At 43.4% G+C, this 14,319-nt stretch overlaps 1 protein-coding gene across 6 annotated transcripts in view; it reads right to left on the reverse strand.

The window, feature by feature from the left end:
• The window catches only part of dnah1 (dynein, axonemal, heavy chain 1), a 510,234-nt gene that overhangs the window by 72,228 nt on the left and 423,687 nt on the right, over positions 1 to 14,319 (reverse strand). For 5 of the 6 annotated variants that reach the window (XM_078209369.1, XM_078209371.1, XM_078209370.1 and 2 more), the window contains 2 exons: positions 1,267 to 1,425; positions 857 to 988 (listed from right to left, as the gene is read on the reverse strand). In XM_078209369.1, the coding sequence (XP_078065495.1) occupies positions 857 to 988; positions 1,267 to 1,425 (291 nt within the window). Of the gene's footprint in view, positions 1 to 856; positions 989 to 1,266; positions 1,426 to 1,657; positions 1,783 to 14,319 lie in introns of those variants that run through there. The other variant, XM_078209375.1, reaches the window with a different exon arrangement.

The following is a 14,319-nucleotide window of genomic DNA, read 5'->3' on the forward strand; positions in this document are numbered from 1 at the left end:
ACAAAAATGATCCCTGGAATGAAGAGCTTGTCGTATGAGGAACGGTTGAGGACTCTGGGTCTGTACTCGTTGGAGTTTAGAAGTTTGAGGGAGGATCTTATTGAAACTTACAGGATACCGTGAGGCCTGGATATAGTGGATGTGGAGAGGATGTTTCCACTAGTAGGAAAAACTAGAACCAGAGGGCACAATCTCAGGCTAAAGGGACGATTCTTTAAAACAGAGATAAGAGGAGTTTCTTCAGCCAGAGAGTGGTGAATCTGTGGAACTGTTTGCCGCAGAAGGCTGTGGAGGCCAGGTCATTGAGTGTCTTTAAGATAGAGATAGATAGGTTCTTGATTAATAAGGGGATCAGAGGTTATGGGGAAAAAGCAGTAGATTGAGGATGAGAAAAATATCAGCCATGATTGAATGGCGGAGCAGACTCAATGGGCCGAGTGGCCTAATTCTGCTCCTATATCTTATGGTCTTATGGGCAGCTAAAGGTACATCTTGGTTCATAGAAGACAGCAGATCCACTTATATGGATTGGCCAGTGTTGCTGATCCCAATAAACTCTACTGTAAACCCAACCAATTTCGTCTTCTGAGGAAAAGGTGAGTAAGTTGTCCTAGGCTCTTCTGAGAGATGGATCAACCAAAACTGAAGAATTTTTATCTACAGGATCCATCCTTGATCAGTTGTGTCTACTAAGATAATATTTTCACGGTTCCAGTTGTTTCCACACATTCCATTATCTTCATCTGTATTTTCCACACAATCTTCAATCTTGTTTGTAACCATAGCCATTTAAAGGGTCAACTGATGCAGTAGAAATGGTTTATCTTCCTTAATATGGAAACAGAAAAGATATTACCTTGTCAGGATCCACTGATTCAATAAGTCTCTCCAGAGAAGGCATCCAGCTAGGGGCCAGGTGACAATTTTGGAAAAACACCCATTTTCCACGCTCCATAGAATTACGCATCATGGCTTCCGCCCTCGGCCCCTGTGAATAAAAGGAATTGTTTTAACATTTCCAAAAGAAAATTCTTTCTGAAGAGTCACTTTTTAAAAAATAACATTTCTTGATTTTTTAAATGTACTAATCATAAATTCTTGCTAGTTTTACAATGGTTCAGAAAGGAAAATCAAAGCATGAAACTGGACGATCATGAGTATCATGTTATTCTTACTCTTGCCTGTCTAATGCTGATGCAGCAACAACCTCCTTTAAAAACTCCAAAGTTACTTAGTTGAGTTCTATTTGGGAAGGTTATTCCTTACCTGCCCCTGTCCTAATGAGATGGCGCTCATCTTTTTTGAAAATTTCATCTCTTCAGCAAATTTATACAGGTCAGCTGCAGGATCCGTGCCAGGGGATAGTACAAATATCAATGGAATGCTGGGAGATGAATCTTTAAAAACTGTGTTCAGATCTGAGGTCTGAAAGAAATAATTTTAAAAATAACACATTATATTAACACATAATACAGAAATGCTGTATTAACATTAATTAGCTGATCAAGTTGGAATTTTTTTTATTTGTTCATGGGATGTGGGCATCATTACCAACGCCAGCATTTTTTATCAATTCCCAGTTGCCCTTGAGAAAGCGGTGGTGAGCCACCTTGAACTGCTGCAATCCATGTGGTGAGTGTTAAGACATTGTTGGGGAGGGAGTTCTCGAATTTAGACTCAACAACGATGAAGGAATGATGACATATTTCCAAAGTAGGCCAAAAACTGTGGATGCTGAAATATGAAACAGAATGCTGGAACACTCAGCAGGTCTGGCAGCATCTGTAGGGAGAGAACAGAGTTAATGTTTCGAGTCTGTTTGGATGTTCATCAGAACTGAGAGAAATTCCATTAGATATTATACTGTAGCTGGAAGTGATTACAACAAAAGGGTAGCAATCTTAAGAACAAGAGATAGATGACCAGGTCCGGTGGGGGGGAAGAAGTGTATTTTTGTATTGAGACAAGAATGTATAGGATTAAGATGGAGGAGAAAGGTCACAGTCTAAAGTTGTTGAACTCAATGTTAAGTCCTGAGGACTGCAATGTGCTGAATCAGAAGACAAGGTGCTGCTCCTCCAGCTTGTGCTGGGCTTCCCTGGAACATTGCAACAGGCCAAGGATGGACATGTGGGTGAGAGAAAGTTGCTGAGTTAAAATGGCATGCAATGGGAAGATTGGGGTCATGCTTGTGGATTGAGAGAAGGTGTTCCACAAAACAGTTACCCAGTTTATGTTTAGTCTCCCCATTGGGGGCTGTAATTTTGCTGAGTTCAACCCTGCTCCCTTCCATTTCTGGGTTTATAGCAGCCTTTGGGATGTTACTTGCATCCACTCTAATGAAAATTGATGCAAAATTCCTATTCAATTGATCTGCCATTTCCACCACCATTCACAACTGGATGTGGTAGGACTGCAGAGCTTAGATCAGAACTGCTGGTTGTGGGATTGCTGAGCTCTGTATCACTTGCTGCTTCTGCTGTTTGGCACACAAGTAGTCCTGTGTTATAGCTTCACCAGATTCACATCTCATTTTCAGGTACCTCTTCTGGCATACCCTCCTGTACGCTTCATTGAATGAGGGTTGATCCCTGGCTTGGTGATAATGGTAGAGTGGGGGATATGCCAGGCTACAGATTGTGGTTGAATACAATTCTGCTGCTGCTGATGGCCAACAGCACTTCATGGTTGCTCAGTCTTGAGTTTCTGGACTTGTTTGATATCTATCCCATTTAGCCTGGTAGTAGTGTCACACAAAACGATGCAGGATATCCTCAATGTGAGGATGGGACTTTGTCTCCACAAGGACTGTGTGGCGGTCAATCCCATCAATATTTTTGAGGACAGTTGCATCTGTGGCAGGCAGGTTGGTGCAGATGAGGTTAAGTATTCTTTTTCCTCTTGTTGGTTCTCTCACCAACATCTCAGTCTAACAGCCATATCCCTTAGGGCCTGGTCAACTCGGCCTATGTCGTAGTGATAGTAGTCAAATAAATGGAGGCATTTAAATTTTTCCCAGTATCTTTTTTTTTGCTTAGTATGAGTTAATGTGTAGAAAAATAAAAGCAAGCTTGCAACAAATTAAAATGTGGATATAAATAATCTAGGAACAGTCACTTGGTGCTACAGAACTTGAATATTGCTGAAAAGTCAGATATGGTGCCAAATTTTTTCATCTCGCTATTATCAGGACAAATACAAGAATGCCAAATTGTAAATGATTATGACAATTTATACTATATAAGAAAAGGTGTTGGTTGGTTGCTCTGATTGGCTGAGGTGTTGTCATGGAGAAAGCAACGAGAAACTATCAGCTCCCCAAATTTCCAAGCTCAAGGGAATTCAAAAAAGGCATAGGCGAATTCTCAGAGTCAGCAGTCATTGCCATACAATAAGCATCCCTTTCACATGTAGTATAAATTGTGATTGTTTAAAATTTGACATTCTCATGTTTGTCCTGATGATTGCAAAATGTAAAGCTTCAGCAACAGGTCTCTCTTTTCAGCAATATTCAAATAATCTCGACTAAGATACGGCAGAGCACATTGTATTTCTGGATTGTAGTGTGCGGGAATTTGTGGACAGCAAGACTCGAGTGAACACATTTATAGCATATGTCTCAGTCTTGCATTTGTCTCAGTCTTGATTCTTTCCAGCTCAGAGTCAATAAACTGAAGTATGTGTTGGAGACACTCCAACATTAAGAATATGTGGGCAGTTTGCTCCATATTTTGATCACACCACATGGAGGGGTGTAGGTCTTGGTGTAACTAACAATGTGCAGAGTAAGGGGATCCCAGGTGACATGGAGAATGAGGAGCTGCAGAACTTGATGCTACCTAACAGTGTGCTTGTTACTGGTGAGGATAAGGAAAGAGTCTGTCAGAAGGGCAGCCAGAATGTTGACTATGGATCCTGAAATACAGACCATGGAACATTGGAGAAATCCAAGTGGGGAGGAGGAAAAGTTGGGGAAGCATAATGTGGTAGTTTTGGGGGATTCAATACTTCGAGGGACAGATTTTTAATTTTTTATTCTTTCGTGCAATGTGAATGTCCCTGGCAAGGCCAGCATTTGTTGTCTATCCCCAGTTGCCCTTGAGAAGGGCATTCTTTGGAAGCAGAACCAAGAGCCCTCCATGGAATGTTACTCTCCTGGTGCCAGGGCGAGCAGCATCTCAAACCAATTTAAAAGGATATTCAGAATGAGGACGCAATTGTCATGATTCATTTTGAGATCAATAACGTAGGGAAAAGTAGGAAAGGGGTCCTGTTTGAAGAGTACCAGGAACTAGGAGCTGAAATTAAAGAATAGGACCACAAGGGTTATAATCTGTTGATTATTACCCAAGCCACATGCAAATTGTCTAAGATGGAGGAGTGCCCTTTCACTGGCAACAATGTTGGGACAAAAAAGGAATTCTACTGTTGGAATGGGCTCCAACTGAGTTGGGCTGATACTAGGCTCCTAGCAGAAATAGGCAGTCACATGGATTTTAAGCTAGAATGGAGGAGAGAGCTCAGGTGGAAAAGGTATAAATAGTAGTTTAGACAAACAACAGGAAAGAGAGTAGAGTAATATTCAGAAATTGTGCTTTTAGTCACTAGAGGTAAAGGGAAACTAAAAGATGCAAACTAATTAAACCAGCTGAAAGAAATAAGGAAATGTGAGAGTAAAAAATAGAGCAGGATAATTTAGGGTGTGAGCCCAAAATATATAAACGCAGGAAGTGAAGGAGAAAATTGAATGAATTGCAGGCACAAGTTGGAGGATATGCCGTGGTAGCCATTACTGAGACATGGCTGCAAAATGGTCAAGTCTGGGAACAAAATATACCAGGGTACAAGGTCCACAGGAAATATATGGAAAATGGTTGATGAGGAGGAGTAAACTTAATGATTAAGGATGAAATTATTTCAAAGGTTAGAGAGGATATGTCTGGAAGTAAGCAGGCAGAGGAGATTTACGTATAGAATTAAGTATAGAATTAAGAAATAGAAATGGTTTAAAGATTGTAATAAGAGTTGTATACAGGTGCCTCAGAGCAGCTATGATGTAATAGAGCATATAATTGCAAAGATTAGACAAGCATGGACCAAAGGAAGGGTGGTTTTATTCAATGAATCATATTGCAGATTACACAAAATTTGGAAGTATACTGAACTATGGTGATGTGTTAGATTTCCAAAGGTCATAGATAGGCTGGTGGAATGGGCGGACTTGTGATAGATGAAATTTAATGCAGAGAAGTGCAATGTGGTACACTTTGGTAGGAAGAACTAGGAGCTGAACAAGAAGCTATGAACTCTGAACTTCTGAACTAGATGTTATGCAAAATAAAGGATACAATTCTAAAAAGGGTACAGGAACTGAGAGAACTGGGGGAATATGTGCACAGTTGTTGAAGGTGGCAGGACATGTTGAGAAAGCTGTTGAAAAGGATCCTGTGATTTTCTAATAGAAGCATGAAGTAAAAAAGGAAGGAATTTATACTGAACTTATATAAAATACCGATTTGATCTCAATTATCCAATTCTGGGCACCACATTTTAGGAAGGATGTGAAGGCTTTAGAGAGGGGGCAGAATTAGGGTGGTGTTTCTCAGCGATATTTCTTACAATGTCCTGCCACTCACTAAACAACCGGCCCCACTCCTGGAATCTAACCCCTGCCCAACTCCTACAGATGGAGGGTCCTCCTCTCACCCTCCAGACACCAACATAGCCAACCCAGGCATACAAGTCCCTCCCCTCAAAAGAACCTCTCCAACCTTCTATCCACCCATCAAAACCTCTGTCAAAGAACCCCCACCAAACTCCAAAACCCCACCCTCCCCCAACAACACACCTACCATCTCACCACCCTGCCAACCCATAGACCCACTCGGCAACACACACATAGAAACATAGAAAAACTACAGCGCAAACAGGCCCTTCGGCCCACAAGTTGTGCCGAACACATCCCTACCTTCTAGACCTACCTATAACCCTCCATCCTATTACGCTCCATGTACTCATCCAGGAGTCTCTTAAAAGACCCTATTGAGTTCGCCTCCACCACCACTGACGGCAGCCGATTCCACTCGCCCACCATCCTCTGTGAAAAACTTACCCCTAACATCTCTCCTGTACCTACCCCCCAGCACCCTAAACCTGTGTCCTCTCGTAGCAGACATTTCCACCCTGGGAAAAAGCCTCTGAGAGTCCACCCGATCTATGCCTCTCAACATCTTATACACCTCTATTAGGTCTCCTCTCATCCTTCATCTCTCCAAGGAGAAAAGACCGAGTTCCCTCAGCCTATCCTCATAAGGCATGTCACTCAATCCAGGCAACTTCCTTGTAAATCTCCTCTGCACCCTTTCAATCTTTTCCACATCCTTCCTATAGTGAGGCGACCAGAACTGAGCACAGTACTCCAAGTGGGGTCTGACGACATCACCCACACCAGCCAAAAAATCTTTCATTCCACAGAACCACTCTCCAACACACACAACACCTCGACAAACTGCCAGTATACAACAAAAAAAACCCACCAGCACCCCTCCCTCCATAACACACACACCACCTTGACAACCACCCTAACCCTCCAGAACACAACAAAAGCCCCCAACCTACCAGCCCTCCCCCTAACACACACCACATTAGCAACCATTAATCCCCAATGCAAACTCAACAGCTACCCCAATCACCTAAAATATAATGGAACCCACGTGCCTGCTACCTTCTTCCCCTAGGCGTCTGCTGCCTCTTCCCACCACCTCTCCCACATGTCCATCTGACATGCCTGTTAAACAACCCCCCCCCCCCAACACTCAAACAAGACTAACATGAATAAAATGGAAGAGATCCAGGAGACAAGAAGACAACAAGCCATAATATAAAGAGCAAGGCATCATGCAGGGCAAGAAGAGTTGGATGTGAGCCAAAAGAAAAGAGGCAGAGAAACACCCCAAAAATGTGTGGGTTAAGTGGATTGGCCATGCTAAATTGCACCTTAGTGTCAAGGGGATTTGCAGGGTAAATATGTGGGTTTACAGGAATAGGGCTGGTGGGATTGTTGTTGGTGCAGGCTCAATGGGCTCAATGGCCTCCTTCTGTAGGGATTCTATGATAAGAAGAAAAGGGACATGTCCCCACTCTGTCCGACCCCGAAAACCTATCCAGTTAAGATAAACATAGAACAATGGCACAGTTAAAAGAAGGGCTGACAGGCCAGGAGTATTCACCAGAACCATCCCTGGGCTTCAAACAAAATAAACTTCATAAAAATATTGAATTATGGAATTCCTACAGTAAAGAAGAAGGCCATTCGGCCCATTGAGTCTGCACCAACAACAATCCTACCCAAGCTCTATTTCCATAATCCCACATCTTTGCCTTGCTAGTCCCCCTGACATTAAGGGGCAATTTAACATGGCCAATCCACCTAACCTGCACATCTTTGGAGAACGTGGAGGAAACCCACGCAGACATGGGGAGAACACGCAAACTCCACACAGACTGCACAATTCCGAGTCCAGAATTGAACCCAGGTCCCTGGTGCTGTGAAGCAGCAGTGCTAATCACTGTGTCACTGTACCGCCCACGTTCATCTCGTGACCCCTCCAATTCTTAATTATTAAATCTGACATTTATAGATCTTTGTTAACCAAAATTACTAAGACATTTGAAGCAAAGGTAGGTCACAGATCAACCATGATCTGACTGAATGGCGGTGCAACTTTGAGGGATTAAATGGTTTACTGTTGTTCCTATCTTTCTAGTATTCCATCATACACCTGATCTGTGTCTTGTAGATGGTGGACAGGCGTTGGGAAGTGAGGAGGTGAGTTACCCACTGCAGAATTCTGACCTGCTCTTGTAGCCACAGTATTTATGTGGCTGATCCAGTTCAGTTTCTGGTCAGTGATGATGTTGATGGTGGGGAATTTGGTACTGGTAATGCTGTTGAATATCAAAGGTAGATGGTTAGATTCTCTCTTGTTAGATAATGTGGCTTTGCATGTGTGTCACACAAATGTTATTCGCCACATATCAGTCCAAGCTTTAATATGGTAGGGTATTGCTGCACATGTCCATGGATTCCTTCATTATCTGAATAGTTGTAAATGGAACTGAACATGCAAGCATCAGAGATATTCCCATTTCTGACTTTATGATGGAAGTAAGATGGTTAGGTCTCGGACACTACCCTGAGGAACTCCTGCAGCACTGACCTCTGAGATAATTGGCCTCTAGCAAATATAACCATTTTCCTTTTTGTTGGGGATGATTTCAGCAACAGGAACTTTGTACAATCACGAGAGTAGATGTAGCATTTTCAGTGCTTAGTTAATAGGATTAAAGCATTTAATGCACTGTTTTCACAAGTGGAATTCAACTCTACTAAAATGGATCAGAGTTGCAGACTGAGAGCTCCAAACTCAGGGAAAGTAAGGGCCAATTGGTGATCACAGATGAAGAGGTGATGGTCTGTATAACATAAAGGTCTGGCACATATAAGGTTAATGTGGGACTAAGTTTAGTATCGGCCATAGTGATGTAATAAGGGGCATGACCAAGACCCAGGGTCATTATGGTGTTGAATGGAGAGTGTATAGACCTAAAAATAGAGATAATTCCTAGCTTGTATCCTTTATTGTGCATGTGTAAATAGTTCTCGTAGTTAATTAAGACTTACATTTAACCTATGGGAAATTATGGAGACTTCTTTAAAACATCCCATTCTGTAACCAACACCCTCCCAATATCCTGGCAGGAAGGTTGGCTAAGGCTACTGGGGAGACTTTAAACTAGAAAGGTTGGGGGGAGGGAATTGTGATGAGGTGACTGAGAGCGAGGAGGTTAGCCCGCAAATAGAGAAGGATTGTACACAGTGTAAGAGGGAGAATAGACAGGTGATGGAGAAGGGGAGAGCTCAGACCAAAGGTTTGGGATGTGTCTATTTTAACGCCAGGAGTGTAGTGAATAAAGTGGATGAGCTTAAAGTGTGGATCGATGCTTGGAAGTGTGATGTGGCGGCCATTACGGAGACTTGGGGACAGGGGCAGGACTGGATACTTCAGGTGCCGGGTTTCAGATGTTTCAGAAAGGACAGAGAGGGAGGCAAAAGAGGGGGGGGGAGTGGCACTGCTGATCAGGGATAGTGTCACAGCTGTAGAGAAGGTGGAAGCCGTGGAGGGATTGTCTACGGAGTCTCTGTGGGTGGAAGTTCAGAGTGGGAAGGGGTCGATAACTTTGCTGGGTGTTTTCTACAGGCCACTCAATAGTAACAGGGATGTTGAGGAGCAGATAGGGAAACAGATCCTGGAGAGATGTAGGAATAATAGGGTTGCCGTGATGGAGACTTTAATTTCCCAAACATCGATTGGAATATCCCTAGGGTAAGGGGTTTGGATGGGGAGGAGTTTGTTAGGTGTGTTCAGGAGGGTTTCCTGACACAGCATGTGGATAAGCCTACAAGAGGAGAGGCTGTACTCGATCTGGTACTGGCTAATGAGCCTGGACAGGTGTCGGATCTCTCAGTGCGGGAGCATCTTGGGGGGGGGGATAGTGATCATAACTCTATCTCCTTTACGCTAGCATTGGAAAGAGATAGGATCAGGCAAGCTAGGAAAGTGTTTATCTGGAGTAAGGGGAAATAAGAAGCCATCAGGCAGGAGATTAGTGGCGTAAATTGGAAGGAGGCATGCTCAAGGAAAAGTACTGAAGTAAGGTGGCAGACTTTCAAGGAATGTTTGTCTGGAGTTCTGCATGAGAACGTTCCAATGAGACAGGGAGGTGTTGGTAGGATACGGGAACCGTGGTGCACGAAAGCTGCGCTGAACCTAGTGAGAAAGAAAAGGAAAGCGTACAAAAGGTTCAGAGAGCTAGGCGATGATAGGGATCTAGATGAGTATACGGCATGTAGGAAGGGACTTAAGAAAGAAATTAGGAGAGCCAGAAGGGGTCACGAGAAGGCCTTGGCAGGTAAGATTGAGAACCCGAAGGCGTTCTATAAATATGTGAAGAGTAAAAGGATGAGATGTGAAGGAATAGGACCTATAAAAGGTGAAAGTGAGAAAGTCTGTACAGAACCGGAAGAAATAGCAGAGGTGCTTAATGAATATTTTAGCTCGGTATTCACGGTGGAAAAAGACCTGGGTGGTTGTACTACAGGATTGAGGCGGACTGAAAAGATTGAGTATGTGGACATTAAGAAAGAGTATGTGTTGGAAATTTTGAATAGCATCAAGATCGATAAGTCACCGGGACCGGATGGGATGTACCCCAGGTTACTGTGGGAGGCGAGGGAAGAGATTGCAGAGCCTCTGGCGATGATCTTTGCGTTGTCCATGGAGACGGGAGAGGTTCCGGAGGATTGCGGATGTGGTTCCTATATTCAAGAAAGGGAATAGGGATAGCCCAGGAAATTACCGACCGGTGAGTCTAACCTCAGTTGTTGGTAAGTTGATGGAGAAGATCCTGAGGAGCAGGATTTATGAACATTTAGAGAAGTTTAGCATGCTCAAAAGTAGTCAGCACGGCTTTGTCAAAGGCAAATCGTGCCTTACGAGCCTGGTGGAGTTCTTTGAAAATGTGACTAAACACATTGATGAAGGAAAAGCGGTAGATGTGGTTTACATAGACTTCAGCAAGGCGTTCGATAAGGTCCCCCATGCAAGACTTCTCGAGAAAGTGAGAGGGCATGGGATCCAAGAGGCTGTTGCCTTGTGGATTCAGAACTGGCTTGCCTGCAGAAGGCAGAGAGTGGTTGTAGACGGGTCTTTTTCTGAATGGAGGTCGGTCACCAGTGGAGTGCCCCAGGGATCTGTTCTGGGACCCTTGCTGTTTGTCATTTTCATAAATGACCTGGATGAGGAAGTGGAGGGATGGGTTGGTAAGTTTGCCGACGACACGAAGGTTGGTGGTGTTGTGGATAGGTTGGAGGGATGTCAGAAGCTGCAGCGTGACATAGATAGGATGCAAGACTGGGCGGAGAAGTGGCAGATGGACTTCAATCCGGATAAATATGTAGTGGTCCATTTTGGCAGGTCAATGGGATGAAGGAGTATAATATCAAGGGTAAGACTTTTAGCAGTGTAGAGGATCAGAAGGACCTTGGGGTCTGGGTCATAGGACTCTTAAATCGGCCTCGCAGGTAGAAGAGGTGGTTAAGAAGACTTATGGTGTGCTGGCCTTCATCAATCGAGGGACTGAGTTTAGGAGTCGGGAGATAACGATGCAGCTTTATAAGACCCTCGTCAGACCCCACTTGGAGTACTGTGCTCAGTTCTGGTCGCCTCATTACAGGAGGGATGTGGCAATGATTGAAAAGGTGCAGAGAAGATTTACAAGGATGTTGCCTGGATTGGTTGGCATGCCTTATGAGGATAGGCTGAGGGAGCTCGGTCTTATCTCCTTGGAGAGACGAAGGATGAGAGGTGACCTGATAGAGGTATACAAGATGTTGAGATGTATACATCGGGTGGATTCTCGGAGGCTTTTTCCCAGGGCTGAAATGGCTGCTACGAGAGGACACAGGTTTACGGTGCTGGGGAGTAGGTACAGAGGAGATGTCAGGGGTAAGTTTTTCACTCAGAGGGTGGTGGGTGAGTGGAATCGGCTGCCGTCAGTGGTGGTGGAGGCAAACTCGATAGGGTCTTTTAAGAGACTTCTGGATGAGTACATGGGACTTAATAGGATTGAGAGTTATAGGTAAGCCTATATATAAGCCTAGGTAGATAGGGACATGACCGGCGCAACTTGTGGGCTGAAGGGCCTGTTTGTGTTGTATTTTTTCTATGTTCTATGATGTCAGCAAGGGGATAAAAACCCAGGAGCTCATTAAATTGCAGAGACAAACTGAAATGCTGGGTGATTGAATGAAAATTTAAACAACATTGTGATCTGAAAATAAGCTCCAGAAGTGGAAGTGCAGAGGAAGAGTACCAGGGAAAATATCCAATGAAAGGCTTGGAAGCTGGAGGCTGAAATTTAAAATTCCTCACTGCAGCAGAAGTCCAGTTTGAATGTGCAGAGGGGAGCTTACACTCTTAAAATTCCAGGCTGCAGCAAGTCCTGAGATATCTTTAAAGTAATTGAGTTTCAGAAATGCAGTTTGATAGAAACCCATCTCTAAAACGTGATCCCCGAATCTGAGCTTAAATTCACACCATCTGGACTCATCCAGAAAAGAAAATTCGGAAATCTCACAACTGTCCAGCTCAAAAGAAAACAAGCAGAATCTCCAGTTTGACCAATTTGGTAGTTTAAAGGTAAAGTGCTGAGCAAAGGAAGTCTGCAAGCAGTTGATCCAGGAAGCTGCTGTTAAATTTATTTTTCAAGGAGAGCATCATTGCCATTTTGCAGAGCCCACCAAAACTGACAAGCATGGGAATTCCTTTGTCTTCAAGTGAACAGTGACACAATCTTGAAATCCAGAAAGCTCTTAAAAGCTGAACATTCATTTTGAAATTTTTTTTTTAACATGGATTCCAATTCCACACTTCCAAGTCAATTTGGACTAATCCAAGACCTAGACCAATCACAAAACTGGGATCTTCAGAGGAAAATATTCTGAAGCTACAGCATCACTTCATGTTTTAAAAAAAGTCAGAAAACCTGCAAGTAAAGGAAGATCTAGTCCTAGAAAAAATAACCCTGACAGTTAGGCTGTCAGATCTCCATGAGCAGCACAGGATAATCATATGAAACATGGTGTACAGGCCAACCCTCAGCCTAGCTTGTCATGCCACAAAGATACAGGGACACTCTGAAGGCAAAACTGGCACAGGCCAGCATAGTGACTATGCCAGAACTGTGGAGTGAAGCGCCCTCACAGGTGAGATAAATGTTTTGCAAGTGCAGCCCAATGCTTCCAATGCAACATGATTGACCACTAAGGCAACTGTGCAAGGCAAGAACTCTGAAATGCATTGAAGGCCCAAGATGGTCCATGAGACTCAGACTGCAAACCAAGAAGATACATAGCCATGCTTCTTGGGTGAGATTAAAACCTTGCTTTTAGATTTTGGAATGTGGAAATTTTGGTCGATGGTCATCTAACAAATTTCAAATTAGAAAAAGAGCCAGCATGACATTCTATTGACAAAGAACCTGTGGCTGAAAAACCTCTGCTTTCAAACAATGGACACACCACTTTATGGCCATGGAGGAATCCAACTTCCAGTCAGTCATTGGTATGAACTAAAACCATTGAGGTATGGCAGATAACAGACCTTTGAGCTGACATACGTCATTTGTAACCATCTTTTCTCTCTCCTGAACAACATGGCCTGTGTTGCCTTGGATCTCCTCAAGATGGGAGATAATGTCAAGCAACCACTGTCATCAACAGAACAGAATTGCAAGTTCCTGAGTATGTAAAGAAAAAGTAGAGAATCCTGACTTGGACTTCAGCTTTGAACTGTCTTCTTTCTTTCCAGAGCCAGTTTGTCCATTTTCGTTACAGGTTCCAGAAAACCCTCAATGGTCGAATCTGCCAAATACCCAGGAGGGAACCACAACGTCTCCAGTGGAAGAGGTGAAAGAGAGTAGATCAGCAATCTGAGAAGCCTCTACCTCTGACCTCAATGACAGTACAGCAGGTCAACATGCAACCACTGTGCAACTCCCAGCCGACATTCCAAAGCCACAAGAGACACTGGAATCTGGTAGCAGCCATCATGGCGAAGAACCAGAGATAGCATCACTAAACTTCTAGTCACCACAGGGACACTCTTCCTCATCCACAGAGCCAGACTTTTCAGGAGTAAAATTTGGAAACAGTTCTATACACAAAGGATAGCAGAAGTTTGGAACTTTATTTTAAATCTGAGATTGATAGATATTGTTAGCCATAGGTATTGAGGGACGTAGAGTAAAAGCATGTATATGGAGCGAGGCCACTAATCAGTCATGATCTGACTAAATGGCAGGGGCTAAATGGCCTCCTTCTGTTACTATGGTAACAGACACTATTTTGATTAGTGCCTTCAGATAATTCTCACAGGAAACAAGTGGAATCCTCATTATATAATACAAATTGGGTCCCATGATGTTAGTGAGGCCCTGATACAATTTGCAAGCAACTTAACTCACCCACCAAAGTCCCTCAAACAACAGCTTGGTTACCCCTCTCCACCGATGTGTCAAGCTGTTCTGAATGTCCAGGTAGTGCATCATTAAGTAATATTGACAGCTGAAGTCAGCAGAAACACTGGGTGGGGTATAAAACCCTCAGCCAATCCTATCAATTAGTTTGATTCACCTGTGTTACTTTACTGAGTATTATTCAATAATTGAAGTTATATTATTGGTTCAGCCTTGATTTTT

The sequence above is a fragment of the Mustelus asterias genome, chromosome 3 (genome assembly GCF_964213995.1).
Source record: "Mustelus asterias chromosome 3, sMusAst1.hap1.1, whole genome shotgun sequence".
Taxonomy (NCBI): domain Eukaryota; kingdom Metazoa; phylum Chordata; class Chondrichthyes; order Carcharhiniformes; family Triakidae; genus Mustelus; species Mustelus asterias.